The 18,460-nt window shown below is 53.6% G+C and overlaps 1 protein-coding gene across 1 annotated transcript in view; it reads left to right on the top strand.

Moving 5' to 3' along the window:
- The window catches only part of OBSCN (obscurin, cytoskeletal calmodulin and titin-interacting RhoGEF), a 137,828-nt gene that overhangs the window by 83,913 nt on the left and 35,455 nt on the right, over positions 1-18,460 (top strand). The window contains 13 exon segments of the mRNA XM_074314098.1: positions 355-627; positions 1,617-1,883; positions 4,095-4,367; positions 4,965-5,240; positions 5,601-5,888; positions 6,014-6,289; positions 6,900-7,273; positions 8,182-9,055; positions 9,827-10,105; positions 17,226-17,304; positions 17,542-17,666; positions 17,830-18,027; positions 18,246-18,278. Coding sequence (XP_074170199.1) covers positions 355-627; positions 1,617-1,883; positions 4,095-4,367; positions 4,965-5,240; positions 5,601-5,888; positions 6,014-6,289; positions 6,900-7,273; positions 8,182-9,055; positions 9,827-10,105; positions 17,226-17,304; positions 17,542-17,666; positions 17,830-18,027; positions 18,246-18,278 — 3,615 coding nt within the window.

Here is an 18,460-nt window from a genome sequence, read left to right as displayed (position 1 = left end):
GACAACTCAATGGCCTCTCCTCCTTACCTCACAACCCACCCCACAAAGATTGCAGCCATGGGGCATAGGGCTTATCTGTTCTGCCTTCTGAAGAGGCTGTGGAGACATGCCATCCATGTACTTTGGTGAAACCAGGCATGTTCCGGAGGGAGGTGTGGGGGCAGAGGGGCTGAGCTGGCTCTCCACGGGCTTTCTGTGGGTGGTCTACGTGTGTCATTCCGTGAGCAAAGTGGGACAGGTGGCCCAGGTGAATCTTTGGACCCCAACCCCAGGGAGCCCCAAAATGGTAGACCCCATGTGGTCCCGTGGTCCCAGGGCACCCCAAGCCTGCCCTCCTGTTGCCCTCTTGTGCAGAGGCAGCACCATGCCTGGTACGTGGCTTGCAGAATGTGGACGTCTTTGCGGGGGAGGTGGCCACGTTCTCCTGCGAGGTGTCCTGTGCAGGTGGGCCGGAGGCCCGCTGGTGGCTGGATGGGACCCTGCTGCAGGACGGCCCCCAGAGTGCTATCTGCGTGCGTGATGGGACCTTCTACTCCCTCACGCTGTCGGACCTGGGGGTTGCCGACTCAGGCACCATCACCTACCGTGCAGGGCCCCTGGTCTCCACAGCCAAGTTGTTGGTAAAAGGTACCAGCCAATGGGACCCTGCCCACCCTGGCGCTTCTGCCCCTGCTGCTTCTGCACGCCTCCCGGGGCAGGGGTTCAGGGACTGGCATCACTCCACGTGTGCTGTGGGTGAGCGTAAGGGCAAGCTGTAGTCCTGCTTCATGGATGACAAGGAAGACCAGTCTCAGAGCATGAAGCTGGAGGCTGACCCCATGCCCACCTGCTTGTGGGGCTTTGGGTATTGCTGCCACTGGCACCACTCTGCGTTTGCACATCCATCAGGTGCACACCCAGAGGGCGGCCTTCCAGTCCTGGCCTGGCCTGCCCTGTCCCTGCTTGAGGCTGCCTCTACCACTGTGGGTTGGGTCAGTATGTGCTCTTCTGGGAAAGAGTTAGCCATTGGGGAGGGCAGTGGGCTTCCAGGAACCCCTTAGTGCACTCCCAGTGGGAATGTCGGGTTTCCTGGGATGGCCACTTGATGCGACTCCCCTGGCATGTCTGCCGAGAGGCCTCCTCTGCACTGATGCAGAATAAATGTGGAGATTCCCCCGGGTGCGAGGGGTGAACCATTTGTTGACTAGGATTTTGCCAGGTAGAGATGGGAAAGGGGACCCCCAAAGGGGCAGAGAGGCCCCTGGAGAAGGGACAAGTTGGGCTGGAAGTGCTGTGTGCCTAACAGAGGGTGTGGACCCTGAGTGAGCTCCCAGGCTTTCAGGAAGAGGGTGTTGTGTCCCTGCTGTGGCAATGTGAGCTCCAGACCCTGGGAGATGGGAGCTCAGAGAACAAGAAGGGCCAGGAGGGGCCCAGCAGATGGAGCTGGACTGCCATGAATGGGGCATGTGGGGTTGAGGCTTGCCCCTCATGGAGGGCCGTTGGCCGCCACCATGAGCTCCTTTCCTGCCACAGCGCTGTGCTTGCTTGCTGCTGAGCCGCTGATGCTGGCCATAGAGGGCGGGTGGGCCCCAGCCACACTGCTCCGGCTGACGCGTGCCTGGCGTGTCGGCCGACAGATCCCACGGTGGAGGTGGTCAGTGCCATGCAGGACCTGGCGGTGGAGGAGGGCGGCCTGGCCGAGCTCCTCTGCCAGTACTCGAGGCCAGTGCAGGCTACATGGAAGATGGACGAGCAGGAGGTGCGCGCCGACGGGCACCGTGTCGTCATAGAGCAGGACTGGACCGTGGCCAGGCTGTCATTCAGGCCAGCCTTGCCCTGCGACAGTGGCATCTATTCTTGTGAGGCCGCGGGTACCCGTGTGGTAGCCCTGCTGCAAGTGCAAGGTGAGGCCGCCCGGTGGGCAGCCCCAGGCCCAGCAGGCTTCCCCGTGGCTCAAGCTGAGCCACGTGGTGGAACAGCAAGTGGTAACATCCAGCGCTGTGTGATGGTGACTGTGACCGTACTAGAAAGACAGAATCCCAGCAGCTGGAGCCAGCTGAAGCTGGGTGGGCCCTGAGCCCGCTCACCCAGGCCCTCTTCAAGCAGCCTGATGGGACAAGGTGGCTAGACAAACCCTGGGAAGAGGCTGCACCTAAAGAATCTGCATCCAAAACACTGTGAAGGTAGAGGCAGGCAAGGATGTAGCTTCTGGGCGAGTGAGCCAGTAGGCCTGGGGCCGGCTGGGCCCTCGGTCGGGCTCAGATCCCAGCTCTGCCCCTTCCCAGGCTAGTCACTTAGAGGGCTCTCCAAGCACCATGTCCCTGAAAGAATATGCTGTTGGGCAACCAAGAGCGGGGACAGTGGGCTGCCTCGCTCTGTAGAAGGGGGCATTGTTTGGCTGGGGCCACTTCTCCTTTGGGAAAATCTGAAAAGTTCCTGGTGGAGAGTGAGCTTGAGGGTGGACACAGTTGTCAGGGGACCGTCCAAGTTGGACAGCAGGTACAAGTAGGTGAGACCAGTATAGCCATTGGCTACCTGAGGTCCCCCCCACCCCCCACCCCCCACCCCCATTCACTCACTGGTTCAATGACTAAGTTCTGTAAACACATGTTTTGGTACTTGGGAGCACAGCAGGGAATAGACAAAAAGCCCTCCCTTCACTGCGACACCCAACATCTGCACTGGAAAATGTGACAGGCGCTATAGGGAGGGACGGCAGTGGGGCTCATGGACATCTGTGCAGAGCCTTCAGCCATGAGCAGGGCCGAATGGAGAATGGAACAGTGTAGGGAAGTGGGGACAGCAGGTGCTCAGGGACTCGCTGCTGCTTTAAAATCTAGGATTTTATCAAATAAAGCAGTGGTGACATCCTTGGATGGGAACTAAGGAGGGTGAGCTCCAGCAGTGACTGTGCCCGGCTTTCTCTCTGGTGCCCACCCCTCCTGATCATTCCTTTGGAGCAGGAGGTGGTCAGACTCCTGAGTCCTTGTTGGCGCTGTTAGTTGTAACGTGAGGAGGAAAGGGGCTGGTGGGAGTCTGGTCTGTGGCATAAGCAGCTCAGGGTGGAAGGAGGCCTGGTAGAAGGACGCCGATGGCCCGATGGGTCCTCTGCTCTGAGGTGCCTCCCCACATCCTTCACCCCTTCACTTCCTAGTTCCCTGTCCAGAGCAGATGCACCTGCCTGCAGGCACAGGCTTGGGCTCTGGATGAGCTGGGAGGGAGCATCAGGGCTGTGTGTGGGTTCCATTTGGGACAGATGCCCAGACAGCAGTTGGGGCTGTTGGCCTGGACCTCCAGCTTAGTGACTGCAGTGGCTCCTTGCTGTCTTGTGGATCAAGGCCAGATCCTCCCCAGCAGCCAGGGCAGCCCTGTGTCCCCTGGCACTCCTTTCCTGCTTGACCTCACCACCTGGCCCCTTGTATCCTTCAGTCCGCTGTCCTGACTCCCTGCTGCCCCCCAGGCATCCCTCCATTCCCATTCCACTGTCCCCTCTTGTCACTCCTCTTGGCTAGATACCTGCAGTGCAGATGGCCTGTCGTGGGAACAGTGCTGGGAGAGGCTAGCTGCCACAGCCAGGCACTGAGTTCATGGCTTCCCTGAAAAACGTGTGGCTGCTTATTAGTCTCACATACTGTATGGAGGAGAGAACCAGAGGGTTGGGAAATGAGGGCAGAGGTCTCTCTGGTACTAGTGAATGAGGGGAGTAGCACAGCAGGTGTGATAGTGCTAAATGGGAAACAGGAAAGGGGGCCATGTCCAGAGCCCCACCTGCAGCCAGGATAAGGAGTGGAAGTCTCAGGCCAGTTTTGAGCCCCACTGCGGCCCTGGCAAGTTTTGGGAATATCTGTGAGGCTTCTCACCTGTGAGATGGGGAAGACCCCCCCCCCCCCCCCCCCGCAACTCCTTCCACTAGTGTGGTGATGGTGTGGAGGTGGGCATGGCCTTGGGAGGCCACACATGATGGCTCCATGTGGACACCACGGGTCTCCCTCCAGGTGGCCAGCTGCATTCTGTTCAGCCTTTTGTCATGGAGGGAGGGGGGCTCTCCCACGTGACTGTTGGGGGATCTGGGTGCAGGAGGACCCTATGCGCTGAGCCACCCCTCCCTCCTCCAGCCAAGAACATGGTGGTGCGTGGCCTGGAGAACGTGGAGGCGCTAGAAGGTGGCGAGGCGCTGTTCGAGTGCCAACTGTCCCAGCCGGAGGTGGCGGCCCACACCTGGCTGCTGGACGACGAGCCTGTGGGCACCTCCGAGAACACCGAAGTGGTCTACTTCGAGAATGGTCTGCGGCACCTGCTGCTGCTCAAAAACTTGAGGCTGCAGGACAGCTGCAGGGTGACCTTCCTGGCGGGGGATGTGGTGACATCAGCATTCCTCACCGTCAGAGGTACGGGGTGCGGGTGGGGTCTCTCCGATCCTTCCCAGCGGATACCACGCTGAAGGGGTGCAGGGAGGGGGTGGTGGAGCTAGGACCGAAAGAGGGCCGTAAGTCTCTCAAACCTCTCTCACGAAACGCTGCATTGTGGGGCTTCGGAAGTCGGGTTGGGACTGCAGGGGGGTGGGGGGAGGCGGTAGGGGTGTGGCTGTTGGTCTCTGAGACCCCTCCCACCGGATGCGGGGGTGCGAGGAGAGGCCATAGAGGGCTTGAGTCTGACTCCTCCCACTAGATATCGTTGTAGGGGGATTGAGGGGTAGAGGGACCCGGGAGGGCTGTGATGGCTGGGGCATCGGTCTTTGAGACCACTCTCACCCGAGGCTCGGTATTGGGAGGACATCGATCTCTGAGGCTTCCTCCTCAAAGGGAGAACCCGCTCTGTATTGGGGGCATGTTGATCTCTGAGACCCCTCCCGCCCGTGCTGGGCCCGCTGCCTTTTCGTGGAGGTAGTGGGAAGGTGGGGGCAGTGGGAGGGTTGGTTGGGGGTCTCCAAGCCCCCAAGAGGCCACCCCTCGTCAAGCGCTCACGCCCCCGGCCCCTCCCCGCAGGGTGGCGCCTGGAAGTCCTGGAGGCCCCGCGGGACGAGGTCGTGCGGATGGGGGGGCAGGCCCACTTCAGCTGCTCGCTCAGCGAAGCGGTGCCGGTGGGCGAGGCAACCTGGTACATTAATGGGGCTGCAGTGCAGCCGAACGACGCGGACTGGACGGTCACTGCCGAGGGCAGCCACCACGCACTGCTGCTGCGCAGCGCCCAGCCTCACCACGCCGGCGAGGTCACCTTCGCCGCCCGCGATGCCGTGGCCTCTGCGCGGCTCACCGTGCTAGGTGGGTGGCTTGCCCACTGGCTACAGCTCAGATTCAGGGCTCTCCTGTGTGTGGGTAGGGGCGGGAGGTTCCAGCCCCAGACTGCTGGGGGCGTTCCGTGGGGGCTGCCAGTGCGGGGGGGGGGGGGCGGGGGGCTGAGTCCCCCACCCTGGGTGGGCTCGGGCTCACAGTCTCTCTGTGACTGAAGCGTGAGATCCTTGCTCCCTGAGATAGGCGGCTTCGGGGACCGAAGCTCACCGGCCTGGGGGCTGGTCTGCCCGCACCCATACTGGGTCCTAGCATTAGACCCCAGCGGTTGGGTCTGTGCCCCAAATGGGAAGATGCTGCACAGACTGCCTCCACCCCCACGCCCCCGCGCAGGCCTCCCTGACCCCCCGGAGGATGCCGAGGTCGTAGGGCGCAGCGGCCGCTCCGTGACGCTGTCTTGGGTGGCCCCCACGAGCGACGGTGGCGGGGGCCTCTGCGGCTACCGGGTGGAAATGAAGGCGGCGGCCACCGGCGAGTGGCGGCTGTGCCACGAGCTGGTGCCGGGGCCTGAGTGCGTGGTGGACGGTCTGGCCCCTGGGGAGACCTACCGCTTCCGCGTGGCAGCCGTGGGCCCCGCGGGCGCTGGGGAGCCTGTGCATCTGCCCCAGACGGTGAGGCTCGGTGAGTCGCCGCCCTGGTTCACGCGGATGAGGGTGGGGGTCCGGTCTGGAGCTTTCGGGCCTTTCTAAGCTGGAGGACCGGGGTTTGCACCTGCTGTTGTGCCCATCCCCACCCGCTGTTCCCAGCAGAGGCCTTGGAGTCCGCCATTTTGTCCTCTACCCCGGAGAGCCGGCAGGTGTCTGCCGGCGAGGACCTGCGTCTGGAGTGCGAGGTGGCGGAGGCAGGCGAGGTTGTCTGGCTGAAGGGAACGGAGCGAATCCAGCCCAGCAGGCGCATTCAGGTTCTCCACCAGGGTCGGCAGCACACTCTGGTGATCCGGGGCTTTTCCGCCGAGGACCAGGGCGAGTACCGCTGTGGCCCGGCCGTGGACCCTGCCTCTGCCGGTGCCACCACCTTCCATGGTGCGTCCTCCTCGGGGTCCAGTGTAAGGGGGTGGAGGACTGAGGGTGAGCCCTGGGGTATGCCGGTGGGGGTGGGGGTGGGGTGGCCCTCCACGCAGAGGAACCCCCCAGGGGAGTGAGGCCTACTGAGGAAGTGCACAGACCCAGCGAAGCTCAGCCTCATGTCAGGACCGGTGTCACCGGCATCTCAGGCCACACTCCTCCCTGAGCAGGATCCTGACCATGGCAGCCCTTGGTACCCACTGCTGGTCTCATAAGTCTTCCAGCCCCTGCACTCTGAGCTGCCTCCTGTCTGCACTCTGCACCTCCCCATGACTTCTGAGCCACCCCCCACTCAGCTCCCTGAACTTTAACCCCCGATATCCACTCTGATCCTCTGCACTCTAGCCCCAAGCTTCTTCTGCACAGGAGGTAGGCTGAGGCCTGGCCTGATCAGCAGAAGCTGAAGTCTAGAGCGAGTCTGTGAAACCTCGTAAAGACTGTGCCATCAGAGCTCTCGAGCCCAGGCAGAGAGCAGAGTCCTATGGGGGGCAACCACAGTCAGCAGCCCAGGCTAGCTTGGGTCATGGCTCTGTTCCTGCCCAGTTGACCAGTACCCTGCTGTCCCCAGTGGCGGTGAAACCAAGATCCGGGGATGAGGCCCCCATGCAGCCCAGCTTGCCCCCTGAAGCAGCCCAGGAAGGCGACCTGCACCTGCTATGGGAAGTCCTGGCCCGGAAACGCCGCATGAGCCGTGAACCCACCCTAGACTCAATCAGCGAGTTGCCTGAGGAGGATGGTCGCCTGCAGCGCCTGCGGCAAGAGGCAGAGGAGATGGCCCCTGACCTCTCAGAGGACTACTCCACAGCTGACGAACTGGCACGCACCGGCGAGGCTGACCTCTCACACACCAGCTCTGATGATGAATCCCGGGCAGGCACTCCATCTCTGGTCACTTACCTCAAGAAGGCTGGTAGGCCCAGCACCTCTCTACTGGCCAGCAAGGTGAGCTCTCCAGGTTAGCCTGCAAAGAAGGCCTCGGTGTCTCAGATCTTCACCATCAAGTCACCATCCATCCACACATCATCCATTCATCCATCTGTCCTCCATTTATCCACCCACCAACCCATCTACCTCCTGTCCATCCATCGCCTTCCGTTTATCCATCCATCCACCTACCATCCGTTTATCCATCCACCCATCCATCCACCATCCATCATCCATTTATGCACCCTGTGTTCATCACCATCCATTTATTCATATGTTCACCCATCCACCCACCCGTCCACCATCTATCCATCCATGCATTTACCACCCACCATCCCATCCATCCATCCATCCATCCATCCATCCATCCTCTGTCCATCTGTCCATCACCATACTTTCATCCATCGATCTGCCATCCATTTATCCACCCATCCACCATTCATTCATAATGTTTCCATACATTTATTTACTTATCCACCTATTCACTCACCTATCCATCCATCATTCCTCCAACCACCATCCGTCCATTCACATATCCACTTATCTATAATCATACACCCACCTGTACCTCCACTTATCCACTATCTACCACTCACCCATGTTAAAACTTGGTTGTTAAAACCTTCTTCAAGAGTAGAATTGGCCTCTCCGTGGTATTCCTCACAACCCTGTGAGTCTCAATCTGGGTGACTGTGTAAAGTGACTTCAGGGAGGGTGGGTTTGCTTTTTGTTACAACAGTAGCTGTCAGGCACCCAGCCTCAGTGAAGGAAGTGCAGTTGCCAGCAGATGGAGACAGAGTGCTGTGCTGGAGAGAGGCGTGGAGCCGGGGCACAGACCAGGCTCTAGCTCTATCTTGCCTGGGATGCCCCTGTCCATCTTTTCCCTGACTTGGGCCTCAGTTTCCCTACCTTACCCATGCACACAGGTTGGGGCCCCAGCAGCCCCCTCTGGGAAGCCACAGAAGCAGCAGGAGCTGCCAACCGCAGTGTGCCCACTTCTGGGAGGCCTGAGTGCTGAGGACCTGGGTGACCCATCCCTGGACAAGGCAGCCATGAAGATCCAGGCTGTTTTCAAGGGCTACAAGGTGCGGAAGGAGATGAAGCAGCAGGAGGGGCCTGTGTTTCGCCACACATTTGGGGACACTGAGGCACAAGTTGGGGACGTCCTATGTCTGGAGTGTGTGGTAGCCAGCAAGGCAGATGTGCAAGCTCGTTGGCTGAAGGATGGTGTGGAGCTGACTGACGGCCGTCACTACCACATTGACCAGCTTGGGGATGGCACCTGCTCTCTGCTGGTCACCGGCCTGGGCCGTGCCGATGCCGGTCACTACACCTGTCAGGTGAGCAGCAAGTTTGGCCACGTGGCCCACAGCGCCCATGTGGTGGTGGTCAGCGGGACAGAGAGTGAGGCCGAGAGCTCCTCCAGCAGTGAACTGGACGACGCCTTCCGCCGGGCAGCCCGGAGGCTGCACCGTCTCTTCCGCACCAAGGGCCCAGCGGAGGTTTCAGACGAGGAGATCTTCCTGAGTGCAGATGAGGGCTCACTGGAGACCGAGGAGCCTGGGGACTGGCAGACGTACCGCGAGGACGAGCACTTGATCTGCATCCGCTTCGAGGCACTGGCTGAGGCCCACCAGGCAGCCACCCGCTTCCGGGAGATGTTTGGCACACTGGGCATCGGGGTGGACATCAGCCTATCAGAGCAGGGGCCCCGGGGCGTGGAGATGCGCATCGCCAAGGTGTCCCTGGTCCCTGCAGCGCCTCCAGAGCCACTGCCAAGCTTGCTGACCACAGAGACTGGTGAGTCTGCAAGATGCATGGGGTGGGGTGAAAGAGAGGAGGGTCAATGTTGGTGGGTAACCAGGGTCAGCTGAAAGGTCAAGGAGTTGACTGGGCTCCAGTTTCTGGTCTTTGGCAGGTGCTACCCAATGAACTGGGAAGAGCCCTGACTTTGGGGTAGACAAAGCTCATTTCACCCTGTCTCTGCCTGTTACTAGCTAGCCTCTCAGAGTCCTCATCTGTGAGCCCACTATGGGAATTCTGGTTTGGGGGCTTTTACTCCATGAGAGTTTGACGTGAAATCTGCATAAAATGCAGGGTTCCATGTGACCCAGTCTGCACCCCATTTCCCACTCCAGCAACTAAAATTAAAAAGCCATCTCTTTGTTTATTTGCATGTCCCTAGAAATGACAGAAAGTGTGTTGTTAACCCACATTGTCATGTCTTGAAATCTCCCCTCTCCAGTTCTGAGCCCCTCATGCTGCCAAACCTGGACTCCCAGCCACACAGCTTTCACCCTCCCTCCACCTCTCCTCCTCCCCGCTTCCCTCTGCTGTCCCTCTGGCCTCAGGATGTCTAGGAAACCAAGCTGACAAAGGAAGGACTGACCTAGAGAATGGGGAGGAGTGGGAGCTGAGCAGGCAGAGACGGAGTTCTGTTTAGCCACCAGGTCTGTGAGCACTCTCACATGAACGGAGGCCTGCAGGTCACACATGGGGAACCCGCTGCAGCCCTCACAATTGGGAGTGGGGGGCTGGGGCTAACTCGCACACCCTGCCCGTCCCTCCCAGCCCCAGTGTTCCTGACTGTGCTGCAGAATCAGGAGGTGCAGGACGGGTACCCTGTGAGCTTCGACTGTGTGGTGATAGGCCAGCCTGTACCCAGTGTGCGCTGGTTCAAGGATGGGAGGCTGCTGGAGGAGGATGACCACTACATGATCAGTGACGACCAGCAGGGCGGCCACCAGCTCATCATCACAGCCGTGGTGCCGGCAGACATGGGTGTCTACCGCTGCCTGGCTGAGAACAGTGTGGGTGTATCCTCCACCAAGGCTGAGCTTCGTGTGGACTGTGAGTATGGCTGGCCAGGTTTGCTGGCCAAGGGTGGGTGGTGCGGGGACTCCTGGCTGGGAGGGGCAGTGCTGGGTTGGAGGATGGTCCAGATTTGGGGTCTCAATGCCTTGTGGCCCATGGAGAGCTCTCTGGGAACCCCCTGAGGTGGGGCCTTCACTCTTTGAGAAGCCTCAGGGATGGGAGGGGCCCAGGAACGTTTGGATGTGGCCCCCGGGCATAGAGGTGGTTAATGGCACTGTGGGCAATAAGAAATACCTGTCAGGTCTCATATGTTCCTGGCTCACAGCTCCTAAATTCCTTGGAATTCCTAAGTGACAAGAGAGGTAGGAGCCCCTTTCATTCTAACAAAGTGACGCCTGGCGGACCCTTAGACAGCTCAGGATAGAGGACGATTGCAGCAAAGAACATGCCATCATCCCTACAAATATGTCCAACTGATTTTTGACAAAAATACAAAAGCAATTAAGTGGAGGAAGGATAGAACTTCAACAGAGTAATTTGGACATTTATAAGCAAAAAAAAAAAAAAAAAGAACCTCGACCTTATATGAAAATGAACTCAAAATGGATTATATATTTGTAAAATATAAAACTGTAAGACTTTAGAAAAATAAAACCTAAAGCTAGGAAAGGCCTTTTTATATTTGACCCATAAAAGGAAAACTTTGTAAAATGGACCTCATGAGAGTTAAAACCTTTTGCTCTGAGAAAGACCTGGTGTGGAGGGTGAAATGCCACAGACTGTGAGAAAATATCTGCAAACTATATATCTTATAAAGGACTTTATCTAAAATATAGAAGGCATGCTCAATATTGAAAGCAAAAGTTGTTTTAAAATCTAATTAGAATAGGAGCGTGTCCAGACATTTCATTGGAAAGGATACACACATGGCAAATAAGTACACGGAAGATGTTCTACATATTAGCCGACAGGAAACGCACATTCATACCCCAGCGAGACATCCGTGTGCGTTATCAGATGGCTAACCTGAAAAACGGTGATGATACCATATGCAGGTGAGGGTGCAGAGAAGTGGGATCCCTGTGCACTGCTAATGGGAGTGCAGAACTGTGCAGCCACTCTGGAACCACGGTGTGGCAGTTTTTACAGAACTAATCATGTACCTACCATGTGACCCAGCAATTGTTTTATTGGGCGTTTATCTGAGAAATGAAAGCTCAATTCATAACAAAAGCTGTACGTAAATGCTCAGAATAGTTTTATTCCTATTAGCCTGTGTTCTGTGGAATACTACTCAGCAAGGAAAAAGAACACATTGTGGTCATGTGCAACAGTAATAAAATTACATTTTATTGCATGAACACTCAATGGAGTTCATGTGAAATTTGTGACGTCTGAACAAGGTCAACAGACGGATCAATGTCACCTTTTATAGTTGAAAGTTAACATTGCCAGAAACTAAGTGAAGGGTATATGGGATCTTTGCATTGTTTCTTAAAACAGCATGTGAATCTACAGTTCTCTCAAAATAAAAAGGAAAAAAACTATTTAAAACACAATAACAAGTCAGTTATCTTAAATAAGACAAGATCTTACATATTTCTCCATGTACCTCTATCTCCGTGCTTTTCACTCTGTTGTATGGATCTAGATTTCCATCTGGTGTCACTTTCAACCCGAAGGATGTTTTAGAACATGTTTTGTAGTCTGGGTAAGCTGGAATTTTTCCAGCTTTTGTATGTCTGAAAAAAAGTGTCTTTATTTTGGTTTCATTTTGGAAAGATATTTTTGTTAGGACAGCATTTTCTTCCCATACTTTAAAGACATAGGTCCACTATCTACTAAGTTGCGTGGTTTCCAATGAGAAATATGGTGTCATTCTTGTCTTTGTTTCTCTGCACATAATTTGTCTTTTCTATTGGGATTTTAAATTTTTTAGATGTTTGCACACCATAAAATTTACCATTTAAAAGTGTACAATTCAGTGGTTTTTATTGTATTCACAAGATTGTGCAACCATCACTACCATCTAATTCTAGAACATTTTCATCATCCCAAAGGGAAACCCCATACCCATTAGTCGTCACTCTCCATCCGCCTCCCAGCCACTGGAAACCACTAATCCACTTTCTGTCTCTGTGGATTTGCCTATTCTGGACATTTCATATATATGGAATCACACAATATGTGGCCTTTTGTGTCTGGCTTCTGTCACTGAGCATGTTTCCAAGGTACATCCATGTGGTAACATACGTCAGTACTTCATTCCTTTTTATAGCTGAAAAATATTCCATTCTATATGGTTTCTTATCCATTCATTGGATGATGTTTATCCATTGGTTGCTCAGGCTATTATGAATAATGCTGGTATGAACAGTCATGTACAAGTTTTTTTGTAGATGTATATTTTCAGTTCTCTTGGTTACATACCTAGGAGTGGAATTACCGGGTAATATGGCAATTTTGTCTTTAACTTTTAGAGCAGTCTCCAAATTGTTTTCCACAGCAGCTGTACCATTTTGCATTCCTACCGGCAATGCATGAGGGTTCCAGTTTCCCCACATCCTTGCCAGCACTTGTTTTGTTAATTTTCTTAATAACCACCCTAGTGGGTGTGAGGTTTTAACTGCATTTTCCTAGTGGTAATGAATGACTCTGGGTATCTTTTCATGTGCTTGCATGTTTTCTTTGACGAAACATCTATTCAAATCCTTTGCCCATTTTTATATTGGGTTATTTGCCTTTTACTTTTGAGTTGTAAAAATTCTCTTCATTTTTCTGAGTACTAGACCTTTATCATATATGTGATTTTTAAATATTTTCTCCTGTTCTGTGGGTTGTCTTTTCACTTTCTTGATGGTGTCCTATGATGTACAAGAGTTTTTAATTTTGGTGAAGTCCAGTTTATCTACTTTTTCTTTGGTTGCTTGTGCTTTGGTTTTCATGTCTAAGAACACACTGCTTAATCCAAGGTCATAAAGATTTATACCTATGCTTTCATCTAAAAGTTTTATAGTTTTAACTCTTACATTCAGGTCTTTGGTCCATTTTGAGTTCATTTTGTATGCGTTGTAAGGGCTCAAATTCATTCTTTTCATGTGGAAATTGAGTTGTCCCAGCACCATGTTGAAAGTGTCCAAGACACTTTCCCCATAAAAGTGTCTTGGAACTCTTGTCCAAAACTAGTTTCCATTAAATGTATGGGTTTATTTCTGACTCTCAATTCCATTCCATTGATCTAAATGTCTGTCGTGACATTACCACACTTTCTTGATTACTGTAGCTTTGTAGTAAGTTTTGAAATCTAGAAGTGTTAGTTCTCCAACTTTGTTATTTTTCAAGACTGTTTTAAACATTCTGGGTCTCTTGCATTTTCTTATGAATTTTAGGATCAGCTTGTCAATTTCTGCAAATACAGTCTCTGGATACTTTTTAAGATTTTCTTTTTATCACTGGTTTTGAGTAACTTGATTATATTATTTGGTGCACTTTACGTATCCTTATGTTTGCAGTTAATTGAGCTTCTCGGAATTTGGGGTTTATAGTTTTCAGTAAGTTTGGAAAATGTTTTGCCATTATTTCTTCAAATAGTTTTCCTTTCCCCCTCATTTGGGGACTTCAGTTTCACGTATATCAGGCCACTTGAAGTCATAGTGCAGCTCACTGATACTCTAAGTTTTAAAATTTTTTTACTGTTCATTTCATTTTGGATTTTTCTATTGCTATGCATTTACGTTCACTGTTTTTTTCTTAATATCTAATCTAATCTTTCTTAATATCTAATCTAATCTAACATCTAATCTTTCTTAATATCTAATCTAACATATGTCGTCTCTGCTTAACTTTTCAAACACAGACTACAATTGTGATACCTGCATTAATATCCTTTGCTGCCAGTTCTAACATCGTGTCAGTTGTGATTGCTTATTCTCCACGTTGTGGCTCCTGTTTTCCTGCTTCCTCACATGTCTGGTGATCTGTGACTGGGTGCCTGACATTGTGAGTCCTCACTGCCCTGCTGGGAGCTGGATGCTGTGTATTCCTACAAGTCTTCTTGAGCTATGTTCTGGAAACAGTGACTTTCTCGGAAGCAGTCAGTCCTTTGGGGTCTGCCATGTGATTTGTTAGGTGAGGGCAAAGCAGCGCTCATGCAGAGCTGATCCTCTCCCTCTACTGGGGTGAGAGCGTTCCTGAGTACTCTGCCCAATTCCACAGCCAGATCGTGTTTCCAGTCTGGCTGTGGAAGCGGGTGGTACCCCAGCTCGTGTGCTCCTCTGGCACTGTTTCCTCTAGTCCTCTCAGATGGTTCTTTCAGCACATGCACGTGTGAGTGTATGCTCTGCTATATCCTCAAGGGAGGGACTCTGTATAGCTACCTCTTCTCTGGTTACCGGTCCTGTGGACTCTAGCTGCCTCTGTCTCCTCAACTCAGGATCTACCTGGATCTGCCTCAGTTTCCTCTCCTGGACCTAGAAACTGAAGCAATCACAGGGCTCACCTGTTTCCTCTGTAAGCATTACTGTTCTTACCTGTGTTAAACAATGGTCCTTGGTGTCAATTCAATACCAACAGGAATCCCCAGTTTGGACTGTGATGAAAAAGGAAACTTTATTCAGTGCAAGCAGCTCAGTTGTCATACAGCATGGCTGTGGAACATCACAGCTATGGAGCAGCTCAATAGCGTTACAGCTCAATTATGTAGCAGCATGCTACATAGCTCTGCTCCTCACCCATGTGGTGTGATGTGGTCTTCTCTGCCTCTTCTTTTCCTGCCTGTCTCTGGCCCCGTGAGACATCTTTGGTGTTTTCACTCCAGCTAGGCAGTGTAGTCTTCAGTTTTTGGTGGAAAGGGAAAGTGTGTGCTTTGGGCCTAAGGGAAGCTGACTTATATACACAGAAGTTCTCACCTCTGGTTCCCTCATTGGTCCATCCTCATGCAAATGAGGACTCCAAACCCTCATAGTTTGATTGGTCAAAAAAGCACTGTCCTGATTGGTCAGAATGGAGCCTCTCTGATTGGTCAGTGAAGATGCTGATGGGGAATATAGCTGCATAGCTCTGATTGGACAGGGAAAGCCTCAGTCCTATTGGTCCTACTATTCCAGGAACTCATTTATGAGGATTGGCTCAGATGGCAGGAACATTGTGAACCCCATGTGTCCTTACTTGTGTCAACCACTGGTCACTGGTGTCAATTCAACACCAGCAAGAATCCCCAATTTGGAGTGTGGTGAAGAAGGGAACCTTTTTCAGTGCAAATAGCTCAATTGTAGATACTTCAGTGCAGGCCTCTAACTGAAGCGTGGTTTGCACGAGAGAACTCCCGTTAGAAGTGGCTGCTAGGCTCTGCTTTTAAGTTTGAGCCCAGTTAGCCACCAGGAGTCCTTAGTCCTTAATGTTTTCTCTCAGCGTCCACACTTGCTTAATGCTTAGTGACTTGAAAACCATTCTGATGATTCTGTACCCAATTCCAATGTGTGTGGGTTTTCCCCACAACAAGCAACTCTGTGACACCAGCTTTGTGTCTTAAAATTTAACTCAGTTCTGACACTGCCTATGTGGAGACAGCATCAGTCCCCACAGGTTGAGGGTCCTAGCAGACTGCCCGCCTCCCCTTCAGAGGATAATGGTGATCCCAGGTGTCACCTGTGCTTCTGACTGACTGGCTATAAATAAGAGGTTCCCTCAACCCCTTCTTTGGGGGGTGATTAGGTCATGAAGACCCCCATCTTCATGACCTAATCACCTCCCAAAGGTTCCACCTCCAAATACCATCACCTTAGGGTTAGGTTTCAACATATGAATTTGGGGGATGCACAAACATACAGTCCATAGCAGAAGGCAATCCAGTCCTGGTTACTCCATTAGTTTGCTAGAGCAGCTCACAGAACTCAGAGAAACATGTTACTTACTAGATTGCCAGTTTATTATAAACAATATAATCCAGGAGCAGCCAGATGGAAGAGATACACAGGGTGAGGTATGGAGAAGGGGCGAGGGGCTTCCATGTCTTCTCTCAGCCCACCACTCTCCCAGCATCTCCATGTGTTCACCAACCCAGAAGCTCTCTGAACCCCCATCCTTTTGGATTTTTATGGAAGCTTCATTACACAGGCACCATTGATTAAATCACTGGCCATTGGTGATTGATTCAGTCTCCAGCCCCTCTCCTTTCCTCAGAGGGACTGAAAATTCTAACCCTCTAATCACATGGTTGGTTCCCTTGGCAACCAGCCCCCATCCTTAGGGGTTTTCCAAAATCACTTCATTCACATAAACTCAGGGGTGGTTGACAAGGGTTCATATTATGAATATCAAGACACAGTTATCCTCAGCACAGAAAATTCCAAGGGTTTTAGGAGCTCTGTGCCAGGAACAGTACAAGGACCAAATACATATTTCTTACTATAAATCACAACATCACAACCATTGTTTCACGTATTTTGTTTGTTTTGGTTGTCTCCAGTGGGAGGGTGTCTTAGTTCGGGCTGCTACAACAAAGTACCATAGACTTGTTGGCTTATGGACAACAGAAATGTATTTCTTAGTTTTGGAGGTTGGAAGTCTGAGGTCAGGATGCTAGCACAGTTGGGTCCTTTGGAGTGGTAGATGGCCGCCTTCTCGCTATGACTTCACATGGTGGGAGTAGCTCTGTGGGGTCCCTTTCATAAGGGCATTAACTCCATTCATGAAGACCCCCATCTTCATGACCTAATCACCTCCCAATGGTTCCACCTCCAAATACCATCACTTTAGGGTTAGGTTTCAACATATGAATTTGGGGGATGCACAAACATCCAGTCCATAGCAGAAGGCAATCCAGTCCTGGTTACTCCATTGTGGCTACACGTGGAAATCCCCAGATATGGGTTTTGAGGCCCAGATACATCATTCCCATTCCCTAGAGGGATGGAACTGGAAGATGCTGCTGCTGTCCCTGCCTGCCATTTATGAAGCCCACAGTATTTACAGTTTGTTGGGTCTTGTAGTTAGTAACAGCCTGGGGGAAGGGAGGGGCCCTAGGGTAGCTGTGTCCCCATGACTTCTGAGCCAGGAGGATAAGTGGCTCCCAGGAACAACTGGTGGCCTCTGGGGTGGGGCTGTGCCCGGGCAGAGGGGCCTCGGGCCTGGCTCCAGCTGCACCCTCCATCCCCAGTGACCAGCACCGACTACGACACTGCTGCAGATGCCACAGAGACCTCATCCTACTTCAGCGCCCAAGGCTACTTGTCCAGGTGGGGGCCATGCAAGGGTGGGCAGTGCCCAGCAGGCTGGCAATCCTGGGCCTGGAGTGGGGGATGGCTGTGCCAGCTTGAACTGACAGAATCTCTGTCCTGGAGGCTTTACCCAGGCCACACAGTTTCTGTCCAGCACGTTAACAGGAGACCTCAGAAGCCATCTAGGCCTGCCCCACCCCTGCCCTGTACCCCTCACCCAGCCACATCACACTGCCCCTCTCTGTTCCCTGCCAGCCGCGAGCAGGAGGGCGCAGAGTCTACGTCAGAGGAGGGGCAGCTGCCCCAGGTGGTAGAGGAGCTGAAAGACCTCCAGGTGGCCCCTGGCACACGCCTGGCTAAGTTCCAGCTCAAGGTGAAAGGTGAGGGGGGAGGGCCGGAGGGCCAGGCACTGCCTCCTGCCAGCAGAGGTCGGGTGGTCACCATGGCCAAGGTATCTCCAGGAATCCCCTCCCTGGGCCACATGGAAGGCATGCTGCCCAGTGGGCAGTGGCTCTGTGCTGACCACTCCCCCTGTGGCTCCAGGCTACCCAGCACCCCACCTCTACTGGTTCAAAGATGGGCAGCCCCTGGCCACTTCTGCGCACATTCGTTTAGTGGACAAGAAGACTCTGCACACCCTGGAGGTCCTCTCGGTCACCAGCGAAGATGCTGGCCAGTACTCGGCTTACATCAGCAATGCTGTGGGTGCCGCCTACTCATCTGCTCGGCTGCTGGTTCGAGGTGAGTGCTGGGGCTGATGTCGGCAGGCTTGGGCTGGGCCTGCGGTCATTGCCCCATGTGTAGAAGTGTAGTGGGTGGGCAGATGCCTGCTCGGGTTCCGGAAGGTCCTGGGTGTAGGAGTGAGCGGGCCACCCTTGGGACTCCTACCCTGGGAGCAGGTTCCCAGGCCCAGGCGGGAGGCACCTTCTTCCTGCAGATCTGACTTCCCTGCCTTTCAGACCCCAATGACCCGGAAGAGAAGACAGCAGCAGGTGAGCCAAGCCCAGCAGCAGGTGAGCCAAGCCCAGAAGGGCAAGGGGAGAGCAGGAGGCCCAGCAGGGTGGTGTGGATACGCCCACCCAGTGGAGAGAGGGTGGAATGCAGGACACATGCTGCAGGGAGGCCACCCAGCCAGGTTGGGGAGGGAACCTGGGAGGAGGGGCAGAGCCTACTC

This window comes from Rhinolophus sinicus, linkage group LG10, assembly GCF_036562045.2.
Source record: "Rhinolophus sinicus isolate RSC01 linkage group LG10, ASM3656204v1, whole genome shotgun sequence".
NCBI lineage: Eukaryota > Metazoa > Chordata > Mammalia > Chiroptera > Rhinolophidae > Rhinolophus > Rhinolophus sinicus.
This window is presented reverse-complemented; position numbering and strand designations above follow the sequence as displayed.